The 27,108-nt window shown below is 46.2% G+C and overlaps 2 protein-coding genes across 3 annotated transcripts in view; one reads left to right on the top strand and one right to left on the bottom strand.

The window, feature by feature from the left end:
* LOC120029101 (ankyrin repeat domain-containing protein 13B-like) overlaps window positions 1-1,687 on the bottom strand; it is a 41,889-nt gene extending 40,202 nt beyond the window's left edge. For both annotated transcript variants that reach the window (XM_038974403.1, XM_038974402.1), the window contains exon 1: window positions 1,580-1,687. In XM_038974403.1, the coding sequence (XP_038830331.1) occupies window positions 1,580-1,687 (108 nt within the window). The remainder of the gene's footprint in view (window positions 1-1,579) is intronic.
* A 1,081-nt stretch (window positions 1,688-2,768) lies between these two features.
* Window positions 2,769-26,980, top strand: LOC120028632 (ARF GTPase-activating protein GIT1-like). Its single transcript, XM_038973844.1, has 19 exons — window positions 2,769-3,142; window positions 6,303-6,436; window positions 7,365-7,477; window positions 8,214-8,319; window positions 8,586-8,672; window positions 9,471-9,601; window positions 10,023-10,117; window positions 10,538-10,580; window positions 12,831-12,879; window positions 13,410-13,482; window positions 14,523-14,620; window positions 15,664-15,775; window positions 16,244-16,371; window positions 17,632-17,784; window positions 22,888-22,968; window positions 23,301-23,377; window positions 23,625-23,792; window positions 23,925-23,988; window positions 24,244-26,980. Exons 1-19 carry the CDS (start codon window positions 3,091-3,093, stop codon window positions 24,457-24,459), a joined length of 1,980 nt encoding a protein of 659 aa, XP_038829772.1. The 5' UTR covers window positions 2,769-3,090; the 3' UTR covers window positions 24,460-26,980.
* The last annotated feature ends 128 nt before the right edge of the window (window positions 26,981-27,108 follow it).

Below are 27,108 nucleotides of genomic sequence, written 5' to 3' on the forward strand. Positions count from 1 at the left end.
ATTGTATCCGAGCCAAGAGGTGCTAGGCCTGAGTGTTTACCATACGTTTTAACGGTGTGCACTGTTAAATAAAGTTATTCGAATGGAATTGAATTTGGATTAGTATATAAATATGACTGAGCGGGTATGACATTCGAGTCAGGTTCGGAGATGTGAGTGAGAGTAAACGAATCTTATAAATGTCCTAAAAAAAATCTAAACGTAAATACGGTGTCAATCACACTGACCGGACATATGAAGGACATGCAAATACTCCCCTTTAAACATTTTTTTGTTGTTGCTCACATTCAGAGTGAAAAACAACCACAGCCCTTATGTTGATGTGACAGTGTTACAGTAGGGAAGCCAAGCCTGTACTGCACATCAACCTGGTGCATAATAAGCAGCAGAACAGGGAACTGGCATTTCAGTCTACTGTCATTTAAAACCTGTACTCTCGCCATTGCTTACCATTTCTTGTCAATATTAAATGCATTGCATTATATGCTTTGTATTATAAACACATGTGATTAATCTTGCTGGAAATAATAAGGCACTGAAATAATGCAGATCCTCATGAGAAATTGAAATTAACTCTTTACATAGTGTGCAGGTTTTGAGGTCTTTAATTCAGTCGTATTCATCCTACTGAATTGTCCGTGTGCCTGGGAAACTGCAGGAAACCTGTGTTAGATATTCCATATTCTTGCAGAGGTGCACTGACTGTTCATTTAAGACAGTATTTTCAGGTGTCTGTCTGTCATGCCTTGTGTCCATCAGTCTGTCCTGTAGTACCTATTTCCATTGTATGCATGCACCATGTTCTAGATATTTATGGGTTCAAATAAATGGACGTACAGGCTAAAATGTTCCGACAGTACATCCCAGAAAGAATACATGAACACCTATGCAATTTCATTCTGTAGGAATGGACATATCATAGAATTAGTAAACATGGCATAGCCACACATCCTCTTCTGACAGCCGAGTCAAGACTGGTATTATTTCCATCACTGTGCATGTGCATCAATTCGCCCACATTATATCTGCATTGTCTCCCACGGTTTCCTCCTCTTCATTTAGGTGGTAGGGAGGTACAGTACTGGACACAACACGAAATAGTATTACTAGCAGCTTTACACACGCACAGCTATAGCTTGCGAAAATGTAACAAATAGCAAGGAAATTGTAATGAAATGGATAAAACTAGAGGAGATGATTTCAAGAATGATACAATGTTGCAAGTTCATGATGTGGTCCCTAAATGCAATGACATCATTATACGCAATTGTGGCAAAGCCTTGACACATTTTACGACTCCCACTGAACGAAAACGATGGAAATACATTTCAAACGAGGTTTACAGTATTTCATGGCATGGGCTAATTTTTAATCTCGAGGTAAACTCATGGCAGGTAGCCACCTATTGAAACATATGTAACTTCCACCACCTCCTACCGTTCAATTCATTCTACGAGCCCACGGTTCGTGAACTGTGGTCACACTAGATGGCACACCTAACCTAAACCTATCCAAATGATATTGGCATGGCCCACGCTTTTTTATCAGATAGACGAGGACGTGTCGTCCGAAGACTCACCTGCTCGTTCGCGGATAGCGCTTTCTCCAGTTGCCGATGTTTGTCGTGCCACACCATATAGTGAATAGGATAACGACTCTTTTCCGGAGTTTTCTTAGCAGAAATCATCTTCGGTCATAGTTCGCCTTCTCTCCTGTTTTTTTTGTTCCGTATAAACCTATATCTTAATACTTCGCTTTTGACTGACTATTTGCTCATATTCTCGCTCTGTCGTGACATGTCACTTTACAAGACATGCCTTCCGCATTATGATATGAAAGTATGAATACAATGTTTCAATGATTTCCCTTGCAGTCTGTTGGTTATGATAAAGACTAGTCAACAGCCCTAGATCTAAGAAGAATCTGCAAGAGACCCCTTACTTGTATTTAATCTAGCCTACCTCTGTTCTCCATGCCCTGCCCCTCTCATACCTTTCTCTTCCTCCTTGAATAAACTAGCGAGGCAGACGCCCAATCATTCTCCGCTCCCTCCCGTCACAGCGAATGGTGACTATGAGATGCCCTCTGCACTGTTGCGAGATAGTGATGACAGCCCGCAATAAAATGTAAACAGCCAATCAAATAAAGGGATGCTGATGAGAGTGATGTATAGGGTGCACGCGTGTAGAGTGGCTAGTGTGGCTACACACTGTACGCCCCCTGCCAGTCATTATGAGTTAGTCATTCACTTTTCACTTCATATGAATAAACTAAAGATTCAGCCTATATAGCTTAGCCTATAACATTATCACATCCAAATAGCCGAAGGCCAACACCCTTGATGCTGTCTATTGGCTCATTGGCTAGGCTATAGCACGGCAATGTTTTTGCAACATGTTTTTGAAGCTCTCTGAACATTTATTTAGGCTATTTGTAAACCTGCTTTTATCCCCATATTATTACAGATTAGTCAATGTCTAAAACATCAGAATTGCATTGCCAGCCAGCACTATTTTCCTTCGACAGCCTCGCCTGTAATATAAGCTAGCCTAAGCCACTATAAAGCTTTACAAAACATAATCAAATAAATAATGTCTAGAGAGCTAGCTAAATATGAACATTTATAGGTGTAGGCCTACATGCATGGGTATTGATGAGATTCCAAGCTTTGACGAATACGATAGGATTTTAGAGCTATCTCTATTCCCATTGGCATTGGTGAGAGAGAGTGGCGATCAGAGCAAGTAGTGGGAGAGCGAGTCGAGTGACAGGTAGGACGGAGCGCAGTTATCCTAGGTCTCGACATTGGCAATGCAGTGTGCGCTAGTGTCTTATATCCCTCTAGATATGAGCTAGCCAGTGATAATCATCCCACTGACGAGGACTGCGACTCACTGAATCCGGAGTTTAGGACTGAAACCGGTTAGGAAGAAAAGGGAAAGCTTCGGGCCGGGAGAGCCAAAGACCACAACGCCGGCTTCCGGGGATTCAGGGCAGCATATAGAAACAGCAGAAGGCGGTCTTCGGAAGGGCGAGCATCCATTAGATATAATTTGGATATACAACCACTGCTGTAGTGGAACACTAAACATGTCAAGAAAGGTCCACAGAACCGAAGTATGCGCCGACTGCAGTGCACCAGGTACGATGAAAACTGAAACAATGTGTTGTTTTAGTCTTTGATATGTGCTGGCTGGCGACATTTAGGTGGGACGGCGGAGGCCTGTGCCCGCTGTCAGTAGTACAATAAAACGGCGCAGGTTCACAGGCAGTTAGTTAGTCAGGCCTTTAAACAGTGAAATTTGCATTTTCAGTGCATGTGAATAAATGAAGTGACTAGAAAGTTACTTTAGTTTATTTGATAAGAATCATATTCTGTATATGAATTTGAGTGTCAGATTTGTTTCGCCTACTTGACTAGCCAGCGCAGCTAGCCAAGCAACGTATAACGTTTGCTTTTATTTATCGTGTTAACCGCCACATCTATCTGGTAGCTAACTACGTACCTAGTTTGCTAACAAATGAGAAAGGGTGTCTGTCTTGTCTGGTCTAACTTGAATGACTTGCTATCACATCTGTTTGTCTGTAAAGTTGGCTCTGTAGCCACACGGGCTAACTAGCTAGGTAGATAGTTACATTTGAAGACGACAGGCTAGCTAGTTTGGCATGTCTTCCTCCAGATTACTTCTATAAATGTGACCAATTTCACGTTGTAATTTGTGTAACGTCAGATAGCTAGCTAGTGTGCTAACGTTTAGAGTCAAGAAGATTAGCTGAACGTTGTTACTGAGTTAGCTAGCTAGCTAGCTAGCTAGCTAGCTAGCTAGTTAAATTATCATAAAATAGTAGTTGAAGCTAGTTGGATAGCTAGCTGCCTGCAACTAGCCAATGTTAGTAAGCAGTGCGGCGCAGAGTAGGGGCGTTGATAGTATAGGTTGTGAATAGTGATTGAGTGAGTGCCTGTAATCTGGACCCCTGACCTGTCTAGACTGCTCCATCTGTAGGCATAAAACATTTTTTTTAGCTTAATCCTTCATGGCATTTTTTTTAGTAGTTGCTCATAAAATCATGAAGACTACATTCTCCAACTCTGTGTTTTTATACATTATTGTGCACCCACAACTCTGATGTGATGCCAACCTTGGCATCCCGGCACTCCCTGCCGGAAGAGCCTTGGCCTTACACATTTAACACCACCGGCCCCAATGTTTTGGGGAGAAGGAGAGTTTGGGATGGGGGTGGTTGGAGTGGGGTGCATGGCAGCTGCTTTCTCCTTCACAGCTGCTCTCCCTTCAGGAATGTGTTTCTGCTATCCCAGCTGATTTATGACACTCCTGACCATCACTCCTCTGCAGTTACCTGCGTTAGCCTGGCTTGCTTGTATACCTACTCTGTGTGTGCACTGTGCCGTTTCTTTTTCTTACTTACAGTCTACCGTCAGCTTTCTGCTGCCTCGGCGGCCCGTCCCCTTCTGGGCAAAGGCAGCTCTAGCAAGCTTCTGATCCAAGCCACTAATGTGTGACTCCTTGCAACCCTCCACATTGGAATAGCTACTGGACTCATAAACAACCTCCATATTTTGGAAGAAGTCATATAGCCACTATAGGCTATTAAATGTTGTTACTGCCAGTATGCTCGTGAGGCCTATTTGTTTTTCTATCATAATATGGTTCGTTTTATGGGGTTGTGATGGGCAGCACAGCATGTGGTAGAATGCTAGACTGAAGAGATGGCTATAGCCTTCAGTAGTGTTGACTGTAGATGTAGTGGTAAAAAAGACTAGAGTGGCCCCATATGCACTGTGTAGCCTAGGTCAGTGTCTGTGCATGAAATCACATTAGGCGCTGCACACACTAAGTGGAAGTAAGTGTGGACATGGAGAGGAAGAGCAATGGGGTTGTTCTGTGAAGCATGAATTATGACGAGATTTAACTTTGTGTCAACGATTGGAATCTATACCAATGAAGAGTCCTGCTCCCCGCTCTTAACATTTGATTTAGCGCTTTGCTTTGTCCTGTTCTGCCATGGGTACAAACCCAACAATTGTATTTATTTATTTAACTCCTATTTTACGAGGTAAGTTGACTGAGAACACATTCTAATTTACAGTAACAACCTGGGGAATAGTTCCAGGGGATGAATGAGCCAATTGGAAGCTGGGGATGATTAGGTGGCCATGATGGTATGAGGGCCAGATTGGGAATTTAGCCAGGACACCAGGGTTAACACCACTACTCTAACAATAAGTGCCATGGGATCTTTAGTGACCACAGAGAGTCAGGACACCTGTTTAACGTCCCAGCCGAAAAACGGCACCCTACACAGGGCAATGTCCCCAATCACTGCCCTGGGGCATCGGGATATCTTTTTTAGACCAGAGGAAAGGGGGGCTCCTACTGACCTTCCAACACCCCTTCCAGCAGCATCTGGTCTCCCATCCAGGGACCAACCAGGACCAACCCTGCTTAGCTTTAGAAGCAAGCCAGCAGTGGGATGCAGGGTGGTATGCTGTTGGCTAATGAATTGCTGCTTTTCATAGATTATAATATTTGAAAACAGTAGGCATGCTTTGTTGAGTATTGCCAATAGCTATTTGTTTCAAAATTGTCCCTCAAGAACAGATCTCTCTCTCTCTCTGCATGTATTCACTCCTCCCCAGCCCAATCTGTTAAGCTCTTAGGTCTACCAATTGAGAAAAAAATGCTCCATCTAGTTCCTCGGATAAAATAGGCTGTTTGCATGTCATACACAGTTAGCTTAGCCTAATTCTAGCAGGATCCTGAGGGTGTAGGCTAACCTTGCCCCAGCCAGACTTAATGACTAGACTGTGTGGCCCATGGTTCTCTTTGTGCCCATTGAACTCTGGACTTGTCTAGTATGATGATCTCATTACCACCTAAAGGCACAATTGGGTGGTACTGGAATTTTTAAGGTCAGACTTATATTTAGGCTATACAGTATGATGCTAATAATACGTGTTTTGTTGATTTTTATGGTCTCGAGAACTCCTCATTGTGAACTCCACATGTCAGGGAAACTGTCAGTCTATTCATCACCCTCACATTAGGCTATTTGATTATTTTAAATGTGTGCAGTAAACAATAATGTCAAATATTAGGCCTAACTTACCGGTAAGAAACGGTAAAACAGCTATAGGCCTAATGATGAACCTGAGATGACCTAGGCCTAGTAGACAGTTGTCAGAGGTGGGTCTTTGCTAAATAGCCTAAGTTGTACACACCTGACCCCCCCCTCTCTCCGTCTCTCTCACTTTATCTCTTTCTCTTTCTCTGTGTTTTCAGATCCGGGCTGGACCAGCATCAACAGGGGCGTTCTGATCTGTGACGAGTGCTGCTCGGTGCACCGTAGCCTGGGGCGCCACATCTCCATCGTCAAGCACCTGCGGCACAGCGGCTGGCCCCCTGCACTGCTGCAGGTACCTGGGGGGGGCGGCGGCATTGGGGATCATTACTGATGGGTGTACAAGTAGCCCAGTATTTGGCAAGCAGCTAAATGACAAGTAACCCAATTCAACCAATGTATTATGTGTATTGCGATATGTATTGCGATTCGATAATACGATTTTATTGCGAACCTGTTTTTTACAGATTTATAACATGTAAATCCATACTGATAAAAAACAGTTTATAAACTATGTATAAATTAGGGCCAGGGACCTCACAATACGATATTACAATATTTAAGTGCCAGTATTACGACTCTCCTGATATCTAGATGTATTGCGATTCGATAATATGATTTTATTGCGAATTGATGTCCCAAACATATTGCTCACTATATGTCTGCTGCAGAGAGATGAGAGAGCATGGAAATAAAAGTGCTGAAAACATGTTGGCTCACTATTTAAAAAGATGATTGAGATCAAGCTATAGGATGAAAAATACAGGCGTTTTGGTGCACGCACAGCCGACTAGCGCTAGCTAACGCTACCTAGAAAAACTATTAAATACATTTAAAATAATGTTGCAATATTTAACTATCAATAGTTTTTTTCCTCCATCGCTAATATAAAGTAAATGTTACCTGGCTGCTGGACAGAAAAGATTTAAGAAGACTTTTGTTAGGAACTGGATTTAATTATTATAATTTTTTTGTTGATTTTCACTTTATTCAGACAGGAAGGAAATTAGTGGTGAGGGAGATGCACAGAGTGGCTCTGGGGTCGGGATTCGCACCCACGCTTGGTGGTGTATAGGTGCTGCAGGCGGTGGCTTTACCCACTAGACCAGCCTCAGGCACTGGAAGAGGCTTTGATTTGCTCTAAGAGGACGTTCCACGCCAACATGAGATAATTTCATGTTAGGGCTGTGTTGTCGTGTGTCTTATTAGTGTGTGTGTTTTAGATGGTGCAGACCCTGGCCAGTAATGGGGCAAACTCGATTTGGGAGCACTCTCTGCTTGACCCAGCACAGGTGCAGAGCGGCCGCAGGAAACCCAACCCACAGGACAAAGTCCAGTAAGTTTATTTTTTATTTCACAACATATATTTCACGATACGTCAGATGAAAACCAATTCTCAGTTACAATGATGACCTGGGTGGGAACATTCCCCACTTACGTATAGTCTCTGTTTGTGGAACTCACTCTCCCCCACCAAGATCTCAAGAGATTCTTTTCACTCGGTCAATTGTTATAGTCCGATCAGGCTAATAAGCTTATGTGTTAGATGCAGCTCAGCCTTGGGTCATTAACTAGTATCAGACTATTATGGGATCAGAGAGGATTTGCCCCTCGGCATCTCCTGCTGCAATGATTCATACATAGAGCTGATGAGGGCCTTCTGAGTAGCGCAGTGGTCTAAGGCACTGCATCGCAGTACTAGCTGTGCCACTAGAGATTCTTGGTTCGAGTCCAGGCTCTGTCGCAGCCAGCCGCGACCGGGAGACCCATGGGGCGGCGCACAATTGGCCCAGCGTCGTCCGGGCTATGGGATGGTTTGGCCGGCAGGGATGTCCTTGTTTCCTCCGAAACATTGGTGCGGCTGGCTTCCGGGTTAAGCGGGCATTGTGTCAAGAAGCAGTGTGGCTTGGTTGGGTTGTGTTTCAGAGGACGCACGGCTCGCGACCTTCGCCTCTCCCGAGTCCGTATGGGAGTTGCAGCGATGGGACAAGACTGTAACTACCAATTGGATACCATGAAAAAGGGTACAAAAAAATACATACAGCTGATGTCTTACCTTATGTCTTACACAGCGCCACCAAGTCCGAGTTCATCCGCTCCAAGTACCAGATGCTATCCTTCGTCCACAAGCTGCCGTGCCGCGATGACGACGGTGTTACCACCAAGGATCTTAGTAAGGTGAGGCCCCGCCCCCTCAGGTCAGGGGTTGACGTTCTTCACAGGCTGGGCTCGTCCACTCAGGGCCATGGCTGGTGGGCCGGGCTGCCTCCCACTGAGGCTACACACACACAGAGCCTGCCTTTCTTCTTCTCTCCCCTGTAGGCAGGAAGGAAGCACCTTAATGACACCACAGGAATAACTAATGGAAGCCGCTGTGTGGACCTATTAAACACCACTAATGAGGGGATTCACAGGGTCTCTCTCTCTCTCTCGTTCTGTCTCAGCAACTGCACTCAAGTGTGAGGACGGGGAGTCTGGAGACATGTCTACGGCTGCTGTCCCTGGGAGCACAGGCCAACTTCTTCCACCCGGTGAGACCCATACCACCCCCACCCTCCCACCCCATTACTGCAAATTACCCACTTTCTCACCACTCACCCTCCCACCCCGTTACTGCAAATTATCCACTTTCTCACCACTCACCCTCCCACCCCGTTACTGCAAATTACCCACTTTCTCACCACTCACCCTCCCACCCCATTACTGCAAATTACCCACTTTCTCACCACTCACCCTCCCACCCCGTTACTGCAAATGATCCACTTTCTCACCACTCACCCTCCCACCCCGTTACTGCAAATGATCCACTTTCTCACCACTCACCCTCCCACCCCGTTACTGCAAATGATCCACTTTCTCACCACTCACCCTCCCACCCCGTTACTGCAAATGATCCACTTTCTCACCACTCACCCTCCCACCCCGTTACTGCAAATGATCCACTTTCTCACCACTCACCCTCCCACCCCGTTACTGCAAATGATCCACTTTCTCACCACTCACCCTCCCACCCCGTTACTGCAAATGATCCACTTTCTCACCACTCACCCTCCCACCCCGTTACTGCAAATGATCCACTTTCTCACCACTCACCCTCCCACCCCGTTACTGCAAATGATCCACTTTCTCACCACTCACCCTCCCACCCCGTTACTGCAAATTACCCACTTTCTCACCACTCACCCTCCCACCCCGTTACTGCAAATTACCCACTTTCTCACCACACTCACAACTTCCCTATAGAGCATCGGTCCAATCGGTCTATGCTGTATCCATGTTCCCTAATTTGAAGTTATGATGTCTGTGTGTGTGTGCGGTTGTCTTCTCAGGAGAAGGGCACCACTCCACTCCACGTGGCAGCCAAGGCAGGCCAGGTTCTGCAGGCAGAGCTGCTGGTTGTGTACGGAGCCGACCCCGGAGCACTGGACATCAACGGACGCACACCCATGGACTACGCCAGGTAGGCTACACCAGGGGTCTATTCATTATTGTACACTGATCCAAAACATTTTCCAAAGGAAAACAAGGGTCTCTTATTGGACAAGTTCAGGTAGTCCCTTCCCGTTTTGTCCTGTTTGCTTTTGTTACTTGTGAATACACCCCTGGCTCACTCTTTTTAAACATAGTATTCATACACATACAGTTTTGTGTGTGACTCTGTCATAAGGTAGTCAGTTTATTTGTTATTTTTTTCTGCCTTATTGTGTCAGTAAGCTGTGTCATATACAGTTATAGGATCTGATCTTTGTAGTGTGTGTGTGTGTGTGTGTGTGTGTGTGTGTGTGTGTGTGTGTGTGTGTGTGTGTGTGTGTGTGTGTGTGTGTGTGTGTGTGTGTGTGTGTGTGTGTGTGTGTGTGTGTGTGTGTGTGTGTGTGTGGAAGGCAAGCGGGCCAGGTGGAGCTGGCAGAGCGGCTGGTTGAGTGTCAGTACGAGCTCACAGACAGGCTGGCTTTCTACCTGTGTGGCCGACGCCCTGGTAGGTGACCTTTTTACCCCTGCCAAGGACCTTACAGAGGGCTCCGAGTTGAAGCGATAATCAGCAATCAAGTCGTTGAGATCTCGCTTGGTGGGTGTATCCTTCAAACAGCTAGCATGACAGCAGTTTTGTTGTTCGCTAATGTCAGAGCTTTCTAACAAGAGCTGCCCTCTCCCTAAATTTGCATAATATTGGGACATTTTCAATTCTGGTCACTAGTTCTCTCCTCGCCGACCGCTAAGTCGCTGTGTGTCTCTTTGTGTCTCCTTCCATTGAACATGACTGGTTGGTGGTTGATAGTTCGCTGATTATCGCTCCAAGTATGGACCCACTGTCAGGCTTAACTAGTAGGGTGGTTTTTCACCCAATGACTGTTTTACACTATACAATGATTTCACTCCATTGTACTCTATCCTGTAGATCACAAGAATGGGCATTATATCATTCCTCAGATGGCTGACAGGTAAGTGTCAAAGGGTTGTGTTCAGGGTCAACATAGAATGTGTGGGGACTATATTTATAAATCTGCATGGTGGTTGATATTTATTATAAACTGGGTGGTTCGAGCCCTGAATGCTGATTGGCTGACAGCCGTGGTATATCAGACCTTATACCACGGGTATGACAAAATATTTATTTTTAATGCTGTAATTATGTTGGTAACCAGTTTATAGTAGCAGTAAGGCACTTCGGGGGTTTGTGGTATATGGCCAAAATACCACGGCTAAGGGCTGTATTCAGGCACTCTGCGTTGTGTCGTGCTTAAGACCAGCACTTAGCCGTGGTATATTGGCCATATGCCAAACCCCCTCTGGCCTTATTGCTTAAGTATACATAGGGGTGTTTTTTCAGGCACAGATTAAGGCTAATCCTGGACTAAAACGTATTTTCAAATGAGATTCTCTATTAAGCATTTTTGTCTTTGACGTGACATGATATTCTGGCAATGCCTTTGATTTTCTGGAATCTACAATGAAATGTTATGAATACCATGTAATCTTCTGGCACAAGTGAAGTGGCTAGGTGTATTGCAGTGTTTTGACCAGTAGGTTGTGCCCTGTCGTTAGTCAGTCTGTACCGCTAGATAGGAGAGGAAGGCCCCTGTTACACTGATGCAGACTGCATGTCTGTCTGCTGAGCTACAACAGACTTCTACAACACTGCTATTACTGTACTGTACTATACTCTGTACTATACTCTGTACTCTGTGGAGAACTAGTGGGCGGTATTCACAAAGCGTCTGAGTAGCTGATCTAGGATCAGGTTTACCTTCGATAATAATTCATATGACAGAGGGGGACCTGATCCTACATCAGCACTCCTACTCTGAGAGACTTTGTGAATATGGGCCCTGGTGTTGATATGGAGTGTATCCCCCCTCCCTCTCTCTCTCTTTTACTTTCTACCTGTCTCTTTCTTGTCTCGCTCACTCGTTTTCTGTTCTCTCCATCTTTGCTGCGCTTGTGGAGGCAGAGCTCGCCCTAAGTGCCCGACACAGAGGTATCTCTCTCTTTTCTCTTACTCACTCAACATTCCCCCCCCATTTTCTTTTGTCTTTTATCCCGTGCGCTCATCATCTTCTCGCTGTTGTTAGGGAAGGAGGGAGGGATTCCTGTAATATTTTGTCTGACTTTTTTATATAGTAGTATTACTTTTATGATGTCTTGATTCAATAAACATTGACGAGAGCCCTTTTGTTTTTAAATATCAGGTTGGCTACTGTATCTCGACCACCAGTACTCATTGTAGATCATACAAGTACTTAGGCCTATAGTTTTGAATGTTGCCAAACTGAAATGGAAGGAGCTACAGGTAACTGCCAAAAATAAAGGAAACGCCAACATAAAGTGTCTTCATATGGCGTTGTGCCACCACAAGCCAGAACAGCTTCAATGCACCTTGGCATGGATCACGGGTATGCAACCCTGGTTCTGTTCTTCATTTAACTGACCTGGAAGACCCGGTATGTTGAATTTTGGCAATCACCGAACTGACCAATTAGCTTAGTTGGTTAGGTGTGGTGCCTAGTTGGAACAAACTCCAGCAGTAACTGCGGATCTCCTGGGACATGGTTGTCGACCCCTGGCATAGATTCTACAAGTGTCTGGAATTCTATTGGAGGGATGCGACACCATTCTGCCCCAAGAAATTCCCAAAACGTTGGTGTTTTGTTGATGGAAAGGTAGAAAACGCTGTCTCAGGCGCCGCTTCAGAATCTCCCATACGTGTTCAGATGGGTTGAGATCTGGTGACAGACGGCCGTGGCATATGGTTTACATCGTTTTCATGCTCATCAAACCATTCGGTGACCACTCGTGCCCTGTGGATGGGGGCATTGTCATCCTACGGGCACATTGCCATGGTATCCAATATAATGGCCTGCCCAGCATTTATATACATGACCCTAAGCATGATGGGATGTTATATGCTTCATTAACTCAGGAATCACACTTTGTATCCCTAAGTGTTTCCATTATTTTGGCAGTTACCTATATATTTCACCTGATTATCTGCCATGGCCCTCGCTCCATGACCTAACACCCCTCCTGTCTCACCCCTACCACCCACCACCCTGAGAAAACCCCCAGTCCCATGTCCTCCACCTCCCTTACCTTTCTGTCCTTTTTTTCTCTCCTCACCCCTCTCTCTCTCTCTCTGTTGGTGTCTGCGGTTGTTTCATTGTGGCATTTTGTCTGTCTGTGTCTCTGCGTAGCCTGGACCTCTCAGAACTGGCCAAGGCAGCTAAGAAGAAGCTCCAAGCGGTAAGTAGTGCTGGGTGGTCAAAGGGTAGGGGTCATGGGTTAGAGTTAAGGCTCTATCCGTCTGGTAGACTTCCTGGCTTGTGTTCATTAGGACACACAAGGGAAAACATTTTGAAACGTTTTCAACGGAAAACAAAAACGAGGTATCCCTTCCTGTTTTTCTTCCATTTGGTGCCTAATGCACACGACCCAGAAAACGAGCTAATCTGATAATAAACTGAAGCAGTGGGCCATGTCTGTATCAGTGACTCTAATTGTCTATGACAGAGGACAATGACTTTCCCCATTTCCTGTGTATGGTATAATCAATTCTCCTTTGGCCCAGGCAGCAAAAGGACAGAGCCCTTTAGTGTAGTGCTACTGTTTGTGTTGACAGCATTGCTGTACATGGTTGTCCTATTATTTTAACCGTGTGTGTGTGTTTATATATTTTTTTTCCTCGCTGGTATTTGCAGTTTTGTCGTGCATTGCTTATGTTTGTCTTGGTCTTGTACACTGTCTACGTCCCATAAATGTCCTGTGTATGACAGCTGAACAATCGATTGTTTGAGGAGCTGGCCATGGATGTATATGACGAAGTGGACCGCAGGGAGAACGATGCAGGTGAGACACCCCCCTCTTCTCCTCTCCTGTGTAACCCATTCCCTGCTTCTCCCTCTCCTGTGTAACCCATCCCCTGCTTCTCCCTCTCCTGTGTAACCCATTCCCTGCTTCTCCCTCTCCTGTGTAACCCATCCCCTGCTTCTCCCTCTCCTGTGTAACCCATCCCCTGCTTCTCCCTCTCCTGTGTAACCCATTCCCTGCTTCTCCCTCTCCTGTGTAACCCATCCCCTGCTTCTCCCTCTCCTGTGTAACCCATCCCCTGCTTCTCCCTCTCCTCCACCTCTCTCTAGATCTCTCCATCCTGCTCCTCTTTCTGTCTTTGCCTTTTTGAGTCATGCAATCTGTTTGGCCCACTCTGGGGTCTGCGTCCCAAATGGCATCCTGTTCCCTATATAGTGCACTACTTTTCACCAAGCCCTGGTAAAAAAAAGTAGTGCACTATAAAGGGAATAGGGTGTTATGTGGGACATGGCCCTAGTGTAGGCTGTTCCCCCGGAGAAGGAGTCACTGTTTAGAAAGGAAACATAAAAAAACGCATAAACAAAGTCTGTAAAAGGGCACTGGGTGAGGTCTAAGACGAGAGAGAGGCAATTTAGAGGGAAGGAGCAAGTGAGAAGGAGAGAGCGAGTTGGTGAGGAAAGTGCCTCAGGAATTCTGGAGTCTCTCTCTCGTTCACTCTCCTCCCTCGCTCTATCTCGGAAGCAGGAGCAGTCGCAGACTGCGTTGTCTGACAGAGACTCTCCGCAGGTAAGCAGGATGGGGTAGAGACCGAGAGCCGGACACGCTCAAGCACACACACATGCATACACACACAGCTCTAGGTATAGCAGGACATTCTCGGAGGAGAGAAAGTGTGTAAGACTGTAACTGTTCTGTGGTCTGTTCCAGTGGAGCTGTGCACTGTGTGTATGTGTGGGCGGAAGGCAGGGTGTGTTGCTGTGCGTATTCCAACTTCCAGTTGAAATGACCTTGTTTCTCTCTCACTCACACATCAGTGTATAATATCTCTCTCTTTCTGTCCTTCCTCCCCCTTTCCCCAGTGTGGCTGACGACTCAGAACCACAGTACTCTGGTGACGGAGCGCAGCGCGGTGCCCTTCCTGCCTGTCAACCCCGAATACTCAGCCACACGCAACCAGGTAACCACCACCACCACTACTATCAGACACACACACACACACACGTGAAAACAACGTTTGATGACTGCCAGCAAATGCTTGAATATCTTAGTATGTATCCTTCTCCAACCGCTGCGTAGGCTTAGTGATGACAGCAGGTTGAAAACGATGCTAGTCACAGTGACACAGGCAGGCAGTAGAAGGGACTACGGAGAAATCCTTCGAGAGCACGACAGATTTTAAAACGGGAACAAAAGAGGAGAACAGAAGGGCAGACGAGGAAAGATAAAGTCTGGGCTGAAAAGGAGAAAGAGAGAGAGAGAGAGAGGGATGAAAGATCACATTCTATTAATAGTTTTGTGGCTGTACCGGGATGTATGAGCTTCTGCATTGGCCAGTGGGATATAGAGACAGTGAGAGAGATTTTCCAGCTGTGGGGGAGGGTGAGGGGGAAACAAAAGAGGTTGTGTGTGATTGTGGGTCCTCCCTCAGTTGGCTAGCTCGTTAATGTAAACATAGGCCTTAACACATCATCACCCTCACCACAGTGAGATCCCCAGCTAGGATTGGATTGAATAGGGTTGGAGCCATCTGCCTGGTCAGTAGTAGTGTTTATGTTTCATGCAAGAGAGACTGAGGGAGAAAATACACACACACACACACACACACACACACACACACACACACACACACACACACACACACACACACACACGATGTGCTCACGGTCGGACCGTGTTTAGAATTGAAACCACATGGATACAAAGCCTGCATTTTTGTCCCCTTATGCAAACACAAACGTGAATTGCTAGGTGCAATGTTTAGTGTGTGTGTGTGTTACTATGATCAACTGTAGCCCCTATGACTATGATTTTCCACACCACATGACCAGTGACCACAGGACTGCAATACCAGAGACTGTGGCTTCAATTTGTGTTTTCTTTAATAATACACCAAAAATGTCTGAATTCATTTTTCTCCTGTAAACCTACGTCTATGCGTCGGAGGGTTTTTGAGTACTCAAGAATGAATGCGTGTGTCCCCTGCCTATTTTTCTCTTTCAGGGTAGACAGAAGTTGGCCCGTTTCAACGCTCGTGAGTTCGCAACACTAATCATCGACATCCTGAGTGACGCCAAGAGGAGGCAACAGGGGAAAGGCCTGAGCAGCCCTACCGGTGAGAGAGGGAGAGGTGTGGAGGAGGAGAGGACTGAGGAGTGAAGGGGGGGGAGGAGGAGAAGGCAGGGACTAAGCCAGTTCAAACGAGGTCTTTTATGAATTAAGTATGCTCTGGACTTTAAGCTGTTTTGGCACACTTCAGTCAATCCATCCATTGCGATGTATGAGTGAAAAGGAGAAGTTACTGAGATGTATTTTCAATTTTGGGGTTGCCTGGTTGTGTTCTGGTTAAGTCGTCACTAGTTAAGTTGAGCTGTAGTTTTTCCAGATATTTCTGTGGCTTAATCTCAAAACGTCTTTCTGCAATTCCTCACATCCTGTCTCCTCGCCTCCTTCTCAACCGTATTCAAGGAAAAGGTCCAAGTTCCCTCCACTTTCTTCTCCAATGCATTTTCAGAAGGAAGCGAGGAAAGATGAATTGAGATTGAACCAGGGCCTATGTTGTTGCTCTGATCCATCCCTGTAGACTCTAGTCTGGACCTGGGGGCCGACGACGACCAGCATGACTACGACAGCGTAGCGTCGGACGAGGACACGGACAGCGAGCTGACCACTCAGAACAACAACAACACGCAGCGCAACAACCGGGCCAAGGTGAGGAGAGAAGGACTGCAGGGTTGTGTTCATTAAGCATCAAACGGAAGCGAACAGGTCCAAATGAGGAGGGACCTACCTGAATTTGTCCAATGGGAAACATTTTGCACCGGTTTGCACTAATGAATACGCTGTGTTCACTTGGCACCAAGCAGCCTGAAACATAGTGAAAGGGGGAGGTACTATTCGGAACTCGCCTAATAAGAAGCTCTTGTTTTCTTTTTCCATTGCAAACCGTTGTGTTATGTTTTTCTCTACAGGCCAACATTAGAGTACCAGAGAACAGCCAAAGTATTCCCCTTAAACCCAGTAAATAGATGGATAAAATGTGTACTGAGAGACATGGAGGTGGAGCAAAGTGACCAGGAAGTGGTCCTATGCTCCCAGCCCTACTTTGAGTTAAGGGTCCATACGTGTCAAGAGTCTCAAAATAGGAGTGCTGATCTAGGATCAAGTCCCCCCTGTCCATGTAATCATATTCATTGTGATCTAAAACGCAAAACGGATCGTAAATCAGCACTTAGCTTCTTCTAGTGATTGCAGTGTTATCCCCAGCAGCCAGCAGTATCTTCCTCCCCGCCTGTCCCAGCATGCCTTGCGGGAGTGGCAGTGCTGCTGCTGCCACATACTTCCACAGTGACATCACAGCTATTCTGGGTTTTCAATCAGAGGAGCATTGTTCTACAAGCAGGGGAGGAGAGGGAGTGTGAGAGGAGGGGAGAGGGGGCGGGGGCGGGTGAGAGGAGGGGAGAGGGCGCGGGTGAGAAGGGGCGGGGGAGAGGAGGGGCGGGGGAGAGGGGGCGGGTGAGAGGAGGGGAGAGGTGTAGGGTGAGAGGAGAGGGGGTGGGTGAGAGGAGGAGGGGAGAGGGGGTGGAAACCCTGTTAAAGCACGCTCCCACAGCCACAGGACGTGGTGGAAAAGCTGCTGTAAAATGAGAATTTCATGTCCTCTGTGTGAAGAAGCTCTGTTCTGGTGTCATACAGACAGAAGCTCTGTGCTTCTCAGATATGGCTGAGCTGTGAATGATGAATGCTGTTCTAAGTCATTTCCAGTTAAGAAGAGATTTCTCAAATATGGTTTCAGTGTTGAATGTGAAAAGATTGTTATTTTAAGCTGTGCTTTAACTTCTCCATTTACTGCTAAGAGTGATGATGAAATCGAGTGCCGCTTATTGCTCAGACAATATCCCACATAAATGACTCCCAAATGCTTGTGTATTTTAGATAGTTTTATTTCTGTGTGTGTGTGTGTCCCCTTAGAGCATGGACTCGTCAGACCTGTCAGACGGGCCCATCACTCTGCAGGAGTACCTGGAGGTTAAGAAGGCCCTGGCCTCCTCCGAGGCTAAAGTCCAGCAGCTGATGAAGGTCAACAACAACCTGAGTGAAGAGCTGCGCCGGCTGCAGAAAGAGGTAAGGAGAGGGAGGATAACGAAAATGTGAGGGAGGGACGATGGCAGGGAGAGGAGGGAGGAATGGATAGAGTGGATGGAGGGAGTGGAGAGGGAGAGAGTTAGGGAGGGGAGGGTGGAGGGCAGGATGCACAACAGAAAGATGGGAGGAATTTCTATGTCTACCAGTTGATGTGTTATAATACACCAAGAGCTGCTTTTTCAATTATATTTTTAGTTAATGGGAGATATATCCTTTCTGCCTCAGTATGTTAGTGTGAAATCACTATCAGTGTTGATCTAGTCTGTTCCCAGAGCTGTCCTTATACTGTAGTAAGCAAATTGTGCAGCTCAGAACAGTATCTGTTAGTTTGTGTTTAATACTGCAGTTTGTTTTTCAGTTTGTCAAAATATCAGGTTTCGTTCCCATCTGTTGTTACGCCATATTTAGTCACTTTGTTTCTGTTCCATCTCTCCATGGTGGTATTGTTGTTTTGTTCTCATGAATGCCTGAGCTATTGTCCCATGTCTGTCCCATCACTCATGTCTAACGCCAGGAGAAATACCAGCCCCTAGACACACACACGTCAGTCCCTGCACACACACTTGGGGAAATGCACAGCAATTCTCTTCCAGTGTTGATAGGTTGACAGGTACATACAGGTAAAACAATAACACAGTGTCAGTGAGAGCAGCTCCCCCCCCGTACCCCTCAATAAACCATGCACGTGTAGTTCCATTATTTTCCAAGATACTAAAGATCAACCCCCAATACATACCGCCAATATGTATGTTTATTGGTTAAGATACAGTGCATTCGGAAAGTATTCAGACCCCTTGACTTTTTCCACGTTACGTTACAGCCTTATTCTAAAATGGATTACATTGTCCCCCCCCCCCTTAATCTATCTACACACAATACCCCATAATAACAAAGCAAACAGGTTTTTAGATTTTTTTTGCAAATGTATATAAAAAAAAAAACTGGTCACATTTACATAAGTATTCAGACCCTTCACTCATTACTTTGTTGAAGCACCTTTGGCAGCGATTACAGCCTTGAGTCTTCTTGGATATGACACTACAAGCTTTGCACACCTGAATTTGGAGAGTTTCTCTCATCTTCTCAAGCTCTGTCAGGTTGAATGGGGAGCGTCGCTGCACAGCGATTTTCAGGTCTCCAGAGATATTTGATCGGATTCAAGTCCGGACATTGAGACTTGTCCTGAAGCCACTCCTGCGTTGTCTTGGCTGTGTGCTTAGGGTCGTTGTCCTGTTGGAAGGTGAACCTTCGGCCCAGTCTGACGTCCTGAGCACTCTGGAGCAGGTTTCAAGTATCCCTCTGTACTTTGCTCAGTTCATCTTTCCCTCGATCCTGACTAGTCTCCCAGTCCCTGCCGCTGAATAACATCCCCACAGCGTTATGCTGCTGCCCCTACCATTCTTCACCGTAGGGATGGTGCCAGGTTCCCTCCAGATGTGACGCTTGGCATTCAGGCCAAAGAGCTCAATCTTGGTTTCATCAGACCAGAGAATCTTGTTTCTCATGGTCTGAGAGTCCTTTTTGGAAAACTTCATGCGGGTTGTCATGTGTCTTTTACTGAGGAGTGGCTTCCGTCTGGCCACTCTACCATAAAGGCCTGATTGTTGGAGTGCTGCAGAGATGGTTGTCCTTCTGGAAGGTTCTCCCATCTCCACAGAGGAACTCTGGAGCTCTGTCAGTGACCATCGGGTTCTTGGTCACCTCCCTGACCAATGCCCTTCTCTCCCAATTGCTCAGTTTGGCCAGGCGGCCAGCTCTAGGAAGAATCTTGGTGGTTCCAAACGTCTTCCATTTAAGAATGATGGAGGCCACTGTGTTCTTGGGGACCTTCAATGCTGCAGGAATTTTTTGGTACCCTTCCCCAGATCTGTGCCTCGACACAATCGTGTCTCGGAGCTCTACGGACAATACCTTCAACCTCATGTCTTGGTTTTTGCTCTGACATGCACTGTCAAATGTGGGACCTTATATAGACATGTGTGTGCCTTTCCAAATCATGTCCAATCAATTGAATTTACCAAAGGTGGACTCCAAACAAATTGTAGAAACATCTCAAGGATGATCAATGGAAACAGGATGCACCTGAGATCAATTTCGAGTCTCATAGCAAAGGGTCTGAATACTTATGTAAATAAGGTATTTCAGTTTTTTTATTTGTAATACATTTGCAAAAATTCTAAAAACCTGTTTTCGCTTTGTCATAATGGGGTATTGTATGTAGATTGATTGAGGGATTTTTATTTTATTTTATCCATTTTAGAATAAGGCTGTAACTTAATAATGTGGAAAAAGAGAAGGGGTCTGAATACATTTCGAAGGCACTGTAACCCAGTATATAGTTATACCCATCCACAGACTAGCCAGTTTAACCCCTTATATCCACCCTAGTATAGACTATAGATGGCCTATAGACTCCCTTGATCTCCATTTATAATCTTTCCTCCATCCATATCTAGTATGTGGTTAGCTAAATGAAGCTCCCTGTACAGTACCTGTGTATGTGGATGCTTGTCCATGTGACCTTTGACACATTAAGGTGACCCTCCTCCCCCGTCCCCACCTCTCCCCGTAGATCTCGCGGATGCAGACGGAGAACAGTGCGTTGCGGGGGGGCCAGGTCATCGGAGGAGGGGGAGCTGGCGGTTTGGGAGGAGGCAGCCCGGCACATTGGCAAGGGGGGGTGAGAGGCGGCGGAGGGGGAGGTAGGGGAGGGGACCACTCCAGCCTAGCCATGTCCTCGGCGCCCGCCCACCGGAGGGACAGACAGGCTTTCTCTATGTACGAGCCGGGGCCCGCCACCCCCAAGCCCCACTCCCACTCCCCGGGCCTGGACTCCCTGACGGGCCGCCTGCAGCCTCTGCACCCCAGTGTAAGTGTGAGCAACGCGCTACGGCCCCCAGGTGGCCGTGGTCATGGTGATATACACCACCTGCCGTCTCTGTCGCTACTGCTGCCTACCTTCTCTACTGCTGTCTGGCATGCACACACCGCTCACCAGTGGAGCGCGCCTCTACTTTAACCCCTAACCTTTGACCCCCAGCCTCTACCGCTGGTGCAAATCTTTCTGGGCCAGATGCTGCACGCACACACCTGCCCCAAATACACACAAATACAGAGACTTCGACACTGTGGCAAATCACTCTTCTCCTCCACTCACTTTACATGAGTTTCTCTCTCAGATTGAGGTTTCTTTTGAGTGTAGAATGTCATCATTTGTTTTTTAAGCTAAGATGGCAGGTATCTTTCCCACCATTGAGTGTCTATCATAGCTTTCCCATTCCCTATCTCTAGTGTGAGTAGCTCAAACACGAGGAGTGTTAGTGGTTTGTCCTGCACCGTTAGCCAATAGCCATATGCTCTTCTCAATGGATCCTTCAAGGCACTGTTGTCAGTCACTGACCCACTCGGTCACAGTGGAACCTAGGGCAGGCTGACTTACACGAGTGTGGGTCAACTGCTGGGTGTGTTGACAAACAGTGGCAATTCAACATGTGGAAATGAACAGAAAATGACGGCCGATGATCTGTGGTCCGAGGCGCTCTAAGCTAATGCACTACTCACACACACACACACACACACACACACACACACACACACACACACACACACCCCTGCTTCCAGACACTTCGACTGGTATGGAACTTGAATAGGAAGCCAGGAGGTAAAGTCAGTCTGTCTGTCTCTCTATCTGTTCTGACTCCTGTCTGTCTATCTGTTGCTTGTATTCTGGGCACTTCCATCTATCTATCCTGTCTGTCTTTTGTTGTGCTCATTGTTGCCTTCAACCTTTACATTCCATTATCCATGCGGGTGATGCAAAAAAACAAACTGCATTGGGATATCTGTGCATTTTTCTGTGTTTCTTTTTAGTTTTTATTTTGTAGGGCATTACAGCGTAGCAATTTACAAATGCACAATTTCTTGTGTAGTTTGAAAAACATTTTTATTTTGTATAGAATTGAGTTCTATATGCTAGGATATATCTAGATAAGTTGTGTTTTTTTCTGTATATGTCTTGCATTGTTGCTCATACTGTATTTATAAGTAATTCAAAAACAATGATATGGCTATACTGTATATAATTTAATATAATATATATATATATATATTTTTTTTAATCGATGTACCAATCCCAGATTGCCCTTTTTTAAAGTTGTACAGTTTGGACCCCATCATAGATATTGGACCACACAGTGGTAAAACCCAGTGCCGATGACGATGACTTCATTTTATGGACATTATTTGTGTATCATAAAGCATATGCCAGCATACAAATATTCGCAGATGTTCAGTCTACATCTAGTTAGCTCTCCGCTAGGGAACCGTGAGTCCAAGAGTGGCCTACTGGCCATAATGTCTGGGATAACTCACAGCATAGCCCCTTATGTCAGCCAGCTGTATCTAAAGAAGTGTCTATAATCGTGCTGACTGTCTGGGCCTGCATAAAGTGTCTCGGAGCAGTGCTGATCTAAGATCAGGGACCCCCCTTATTTCTTATAATTTTAAAAGCCTAAACTGATCCTAGATCAGCACTTCTACTCAGAGATGCTTTATGAATACATCTGTTGTGACTGTGACTAGAGAGGAGACGTGATTTGAGGCAAGCTAATGAACGTTAACCGTCTCCTCTGTCTTCTCCTGTGTATGTCAGACAGTATGTTTGTGTGTCTGATACTGTTAATGATGTACTCCGTGTGTAAGTTGTTCTGGGATAGTGACTCACTAACTACTTGGCAGGACCTCACTCAAGACTCACACATTTCCTTTTGAATTCCAGTCAACTTGGGCTGTACACATTTTCAGTATAAACCTGTCCTGGGGAAAGTTGCTCGGCAGTTTGGCTGTTGAGTTTCAGTCAAAGTTATTTGACAAAAATAATCTAATTTGACCTCGACATATAGGCTACTATCTCCCCGCACAAAGCTGAGCTGACTCTGCTCAAGCATGTATAGTGCATCCCAGTGTCTGATTGGAATCTTCCTACTAAAACTCAAAAATTCTGTCAGGCAGTGTTCCTTCTGCGATTCCTCTGTTGCTTTTCGTTCTCCTCTGAGTTCCTGTCCCGTTCTGTCTATCCTCCAGGTGAGGAAGGGGGGTCCTGGCGGTCCAACACCCTATGGAGGACAGCACCTCTCTAGCTCCATGGAGATGGGGAGATACATGGTAAGGCTGGCTGGCTGTTGCCCTCCCTCGCAGTTGGTCAGCTCATCTGTGACTTCCAGGGTTATTAGACTACTTCGCGACCAACCCCAGACTGTGACGGCTGAAACGTTCAGTGGCGTCTTATGAAAGCTGATACTGACTGACACTGTTTTATAGACCAATATGAGCTGATGCATTGCTGAGGATTATATATTGCAGATTAGTGTAAATGTTTGTGTGAATGGCTTGCTTTTGATTGGTTAATAAAGGCCTTGCCATACTCTCACTGATGTCTGCCTTTAGAATCACTACTGCTACCTTTGATGCTGATAAGGTGTTCTGTTTGTCCACAGGTCCCTAAAGGAGAGAAGCACGGCAGTGGCACTGATAGTGACTATGACAACACTCAGATGTATGAGCTGTCGCTAAGGTAAGGCTGGGGGGGGAGATATCTGGGGCAGGTGGCTGGGCAGTGAACAAGTCATTCTGGGGTCTCCACCAATATGTAGCAGGGGCAAGACAGGCCAGGCTCTAGGGTCTACCTAGACATCTAGCGGACTGTTTGTCTTTGTCAAGGACATATTTACTGTGGGTGATTACTTCAGAGATGCTTACCTCTCTGCTCAATGTGGGAATTGCAGGCTAATGTTAGTGTACTGATTGTGTGTGTCCTACAGTAGGGGGCGCAGCAGTGAAGAGGAGGGCCGGGGGGAGTCGGAGGAGTGGGAGGGGGGTGAGCCGGATCCTACCCTGCCGTGCACAGAAGACGTCATCCTCAAGACGGAGCAGGTGACCAAAAACATCCAGGAGCTTCTGAGGGCCGCACAGGAGTTCAAACACGACAGGTAGGGCCCCGACTACGAGACTCACTCCATGACACAGTCGGACTGAGGCTTACGTTGTATCTACGGGGGTAACAAGAATTTGGCTTACGATTGATCTATGGTTGTAACAAGAGGATGTCTTATGTTCCCTAGTTTCGTTCCATGCTCTGAGAAGATCCACTCTGCTGTCACTGAAATGGCCTCTCTCTTTCCCAAGGTAAGGTTTTGCTCTAGCTCTCCCTCTTTCTAGAATTTCCTTAAAGATTCCGTATTGTGTGAAACTGCCACCAACAGTTATTATTATTACCAAAGAGGTTGCGTCAAACAACAAACATTTCTTATTTTATTTTTGGCTGCCTGATAGAACAGCAGAATATATACTGCACATTTTTTGTGACCAAATACAGATTCTAGCTGTAAGCAGTAAGTGTTGTCTCCCCTGTGTCTAACTGTTCTCTCCTTCTCCCCTCAGCGGCCCGCCCTAGACGCCGTGCACTGCTCCCTGCGCCTCCTGGCGTCCAGCGCCTCCCGCCTCCAGGTGGAGTGTCGCAAGGCGGCACCCCCGGACCCGTCAGCGCCCGCCGTCGACTACCAGCTGCTCACCCAGCAGGTCATCCAGTGCGCCTATGACATCGCCAAAGCCGCCAAGCAACTGGTCACCATCACCACCCGCGAGAAGAAACAGTGACGGGGGTAGAGAGGGGACGGACAGGGGAGTTGCAAGACTGACAGAGGGAGGGGAGAGGGAGCAGGAGAGGGATGGAGGTAGCATCGATTTCCAAGCTTCCTAGTCGAGTGATGAACGACACTTGGAAGGTTGGCATCTCGATGGAGGGAAATGCCAGCCAAGGGGAGAAGCTATATTGGCTGCAGACCGAAAAGAAGATCTCTGAGGATGAATGAATAGAAAATGGGGAGTCGAAGGTAGGGAATGAAGAGCGGGGGGAAGACCAGGTGGTAATATTATATGACAATAGAACAAAGCTGAGAATCCACTGCAGCCCTTGATACTATACCTGAGTGGACTGAGTGCAGTTCTATGGGGGAGGAGGAATGTGGACCATTGAGAGTAATTGCATGCAGGAGATGGGCACAGCGCCACAGCTCTCATCTCACTATGATCTCAGTCTATCGTTCCTTTTGGAGAGGGGGAGATCCTTTTACTTCAACACCCCTCTCTGTGCAGCGCCTCAAACTCTGAGACCGAGGCAGGCTGGGCCCGGGGCTGGGGCCAGTCAGTGTGGCCTACAAGGGGGCCAGGCCTTGGAAGAGATCCACCCTGCTCTACCCCTCTGTCTCTCAGACAACGCCTCCGCTATAGTCCCAGGCTCTGCTGAGGGCCCTTGCTACTCCCTCAGACTCCCCGGTACACTACAGCATGTCTTGGCATCGTGGACAAACGACTAGGGGATTTTTTTTTTTTTTTTGTCAATCCGTTGGCCTGTACCTCTGGGACAAGAATTACTGACTTAAGAAAAAAACAAACACTTACACTGGAATTATTGTGATTTATTATTATGCCCATTGTTTTGTATTTTTACTGTCATGAGTTACATTATCATGTATGTTTACTTTGACGTCGTCTCATGTATGATGGTTCCTGTTTAGGGACCAGGGAAGAGCTGTGACAATACTCGCTCGCCTTCTGTCTGACTGTGTCTTGACACGTGCGCACACACAAACACTTAACTTGTGAAATGGTCCTGGAGCAGTCCAATTCCTCCCAGGTGACATTTCACTTTTTACTTCCTATAGATGATTTTTTTTTCTACCTGTCATGTTCTAATATGTCAGTAGCCAAGGGGTTGAACAGATGCTTAAGGGGTAGGGAAGGGGTATAATATGCTATCAGTAGAAAAATCCCTGGAAGCGGCATGACAATATTATATATTATGCAGCCATTGGCTGCTTCAGTCGCTAGGCAAAGCTTATCATCTCAATCGCACTACAGTGGGATCCATACGAAGCTCGCTCTTCAACATATGCCAACTCGAGGCAGACTAGCTAGATAGGGAACAAATGTTTTGTGAAAATGACAAACTACACCTGCTGTAGGTTGTGGGGCCACTGGAGAAGCTGCCCTGTTTTTAATACTGTGCTAAACAAATGAACGGTCACACTTAGCTTAGTGACACACGCACTCCACATATTTAGTTTGATTTCTTAGCTTCAAGGACTTTAGTGATCGTCTGTCGGATGGATCTGGGTCATGGTAATTAGGAACTAAACGGTTGAAAACGGACTGAAACAGGGAGACTACTTGGACCCCCCCCCCCCCCCCACACACACACACACACACACACACACACAAGGCTTGTGTGATCCTTGAAAGCGCTTCCATGTCAGCTTGACTCATGTTCTCTTAGCCACGGGGTCCCGTCGTTTCACTATCCGCCTGACTGCTCTCGTGCTCACTACATTTAATGAACCTGTAGGGGATATGAGATCTTTTATCTGTTCCCCGTCAAATGTCCAAAAGATTGTCAAATGTAACGTTCCAATCATGATTGCCTTTGCACATCTCCTGCTAGTCTGGCTTAATACTTAGTGATGTTATAGCTGTTTGGGTTCCCTGAGTTGATTATCTATCTCACACACTGGGACAGTATTAAATACTTTCTTCCCCATTACAATGTCCTCTGTTACCTCTCAGACAACCTGTTGTAGAATAGAGGCCTATATATAAACATATTTTCATGCTATTTTTTTATTAAGCTATATGTTCGTATTGTGTTTGGGAGATCTGATCTATTTATGCTTGCCGTGGTGGCTTCCAGGCCTGAGGGGTAAGTGAATAGGGTCTGAAGTCTGCCACTGGTTAGCACTAAACTCATCTCAAGTCTGAGGGGAAAGGGCTATTGCACAATGCTACGCCTTCCCTCTTCTTCTTAGTGGACACTTAGTATAGGGTCCCTTTTTAGTGGGAATGTTGGAAAATGTTACATGTCAGTCTGCCTCCATGTTGTGCACATGTTCACATATGCATCCCGAACACACACACACACACACTCATCATGTTGTTCAGACAGTGGCACTGCTCTGTGCCCAGTACTGTTTTCTGTGTGTCACAAACCTCTTTACCTGGGAGATCAGTGATGGGAGAATATATTTTAACAGAAGTAAAAACTGTAAAAAGTAGAACATGGAAAAAAGGTCAATCGTAATGGAAACTCATAAGCTGTACATTTCTAATAAAAAAAACTATTAAAAAAACAAGTGAATTGTCTTAAATGTATGTATTTTTTGTTTAGCTAGAGATGCTTGAAACATTCATCAGTAGGTAATCCAGAGGCTGTATCAAAGGACCGTCTCTGGGTAAGCTGTACTAACTACAATC

This window comes from Salvelinus namaycush, chromosome 34 (assembly GCF_016432855.1).
Source record: "Salvelinus namaycush isolate Seneca chromosome 34, SaNama_1.0, whole genome shotgun sequence".
In the NCBI taxonomy this organism is placed as follows: Eukaryota; Metazoa; Chordata; class Actinopteri; order Salmoniformes; family Salmonidae; genus Salvelinus; species Salvelinus namaycush.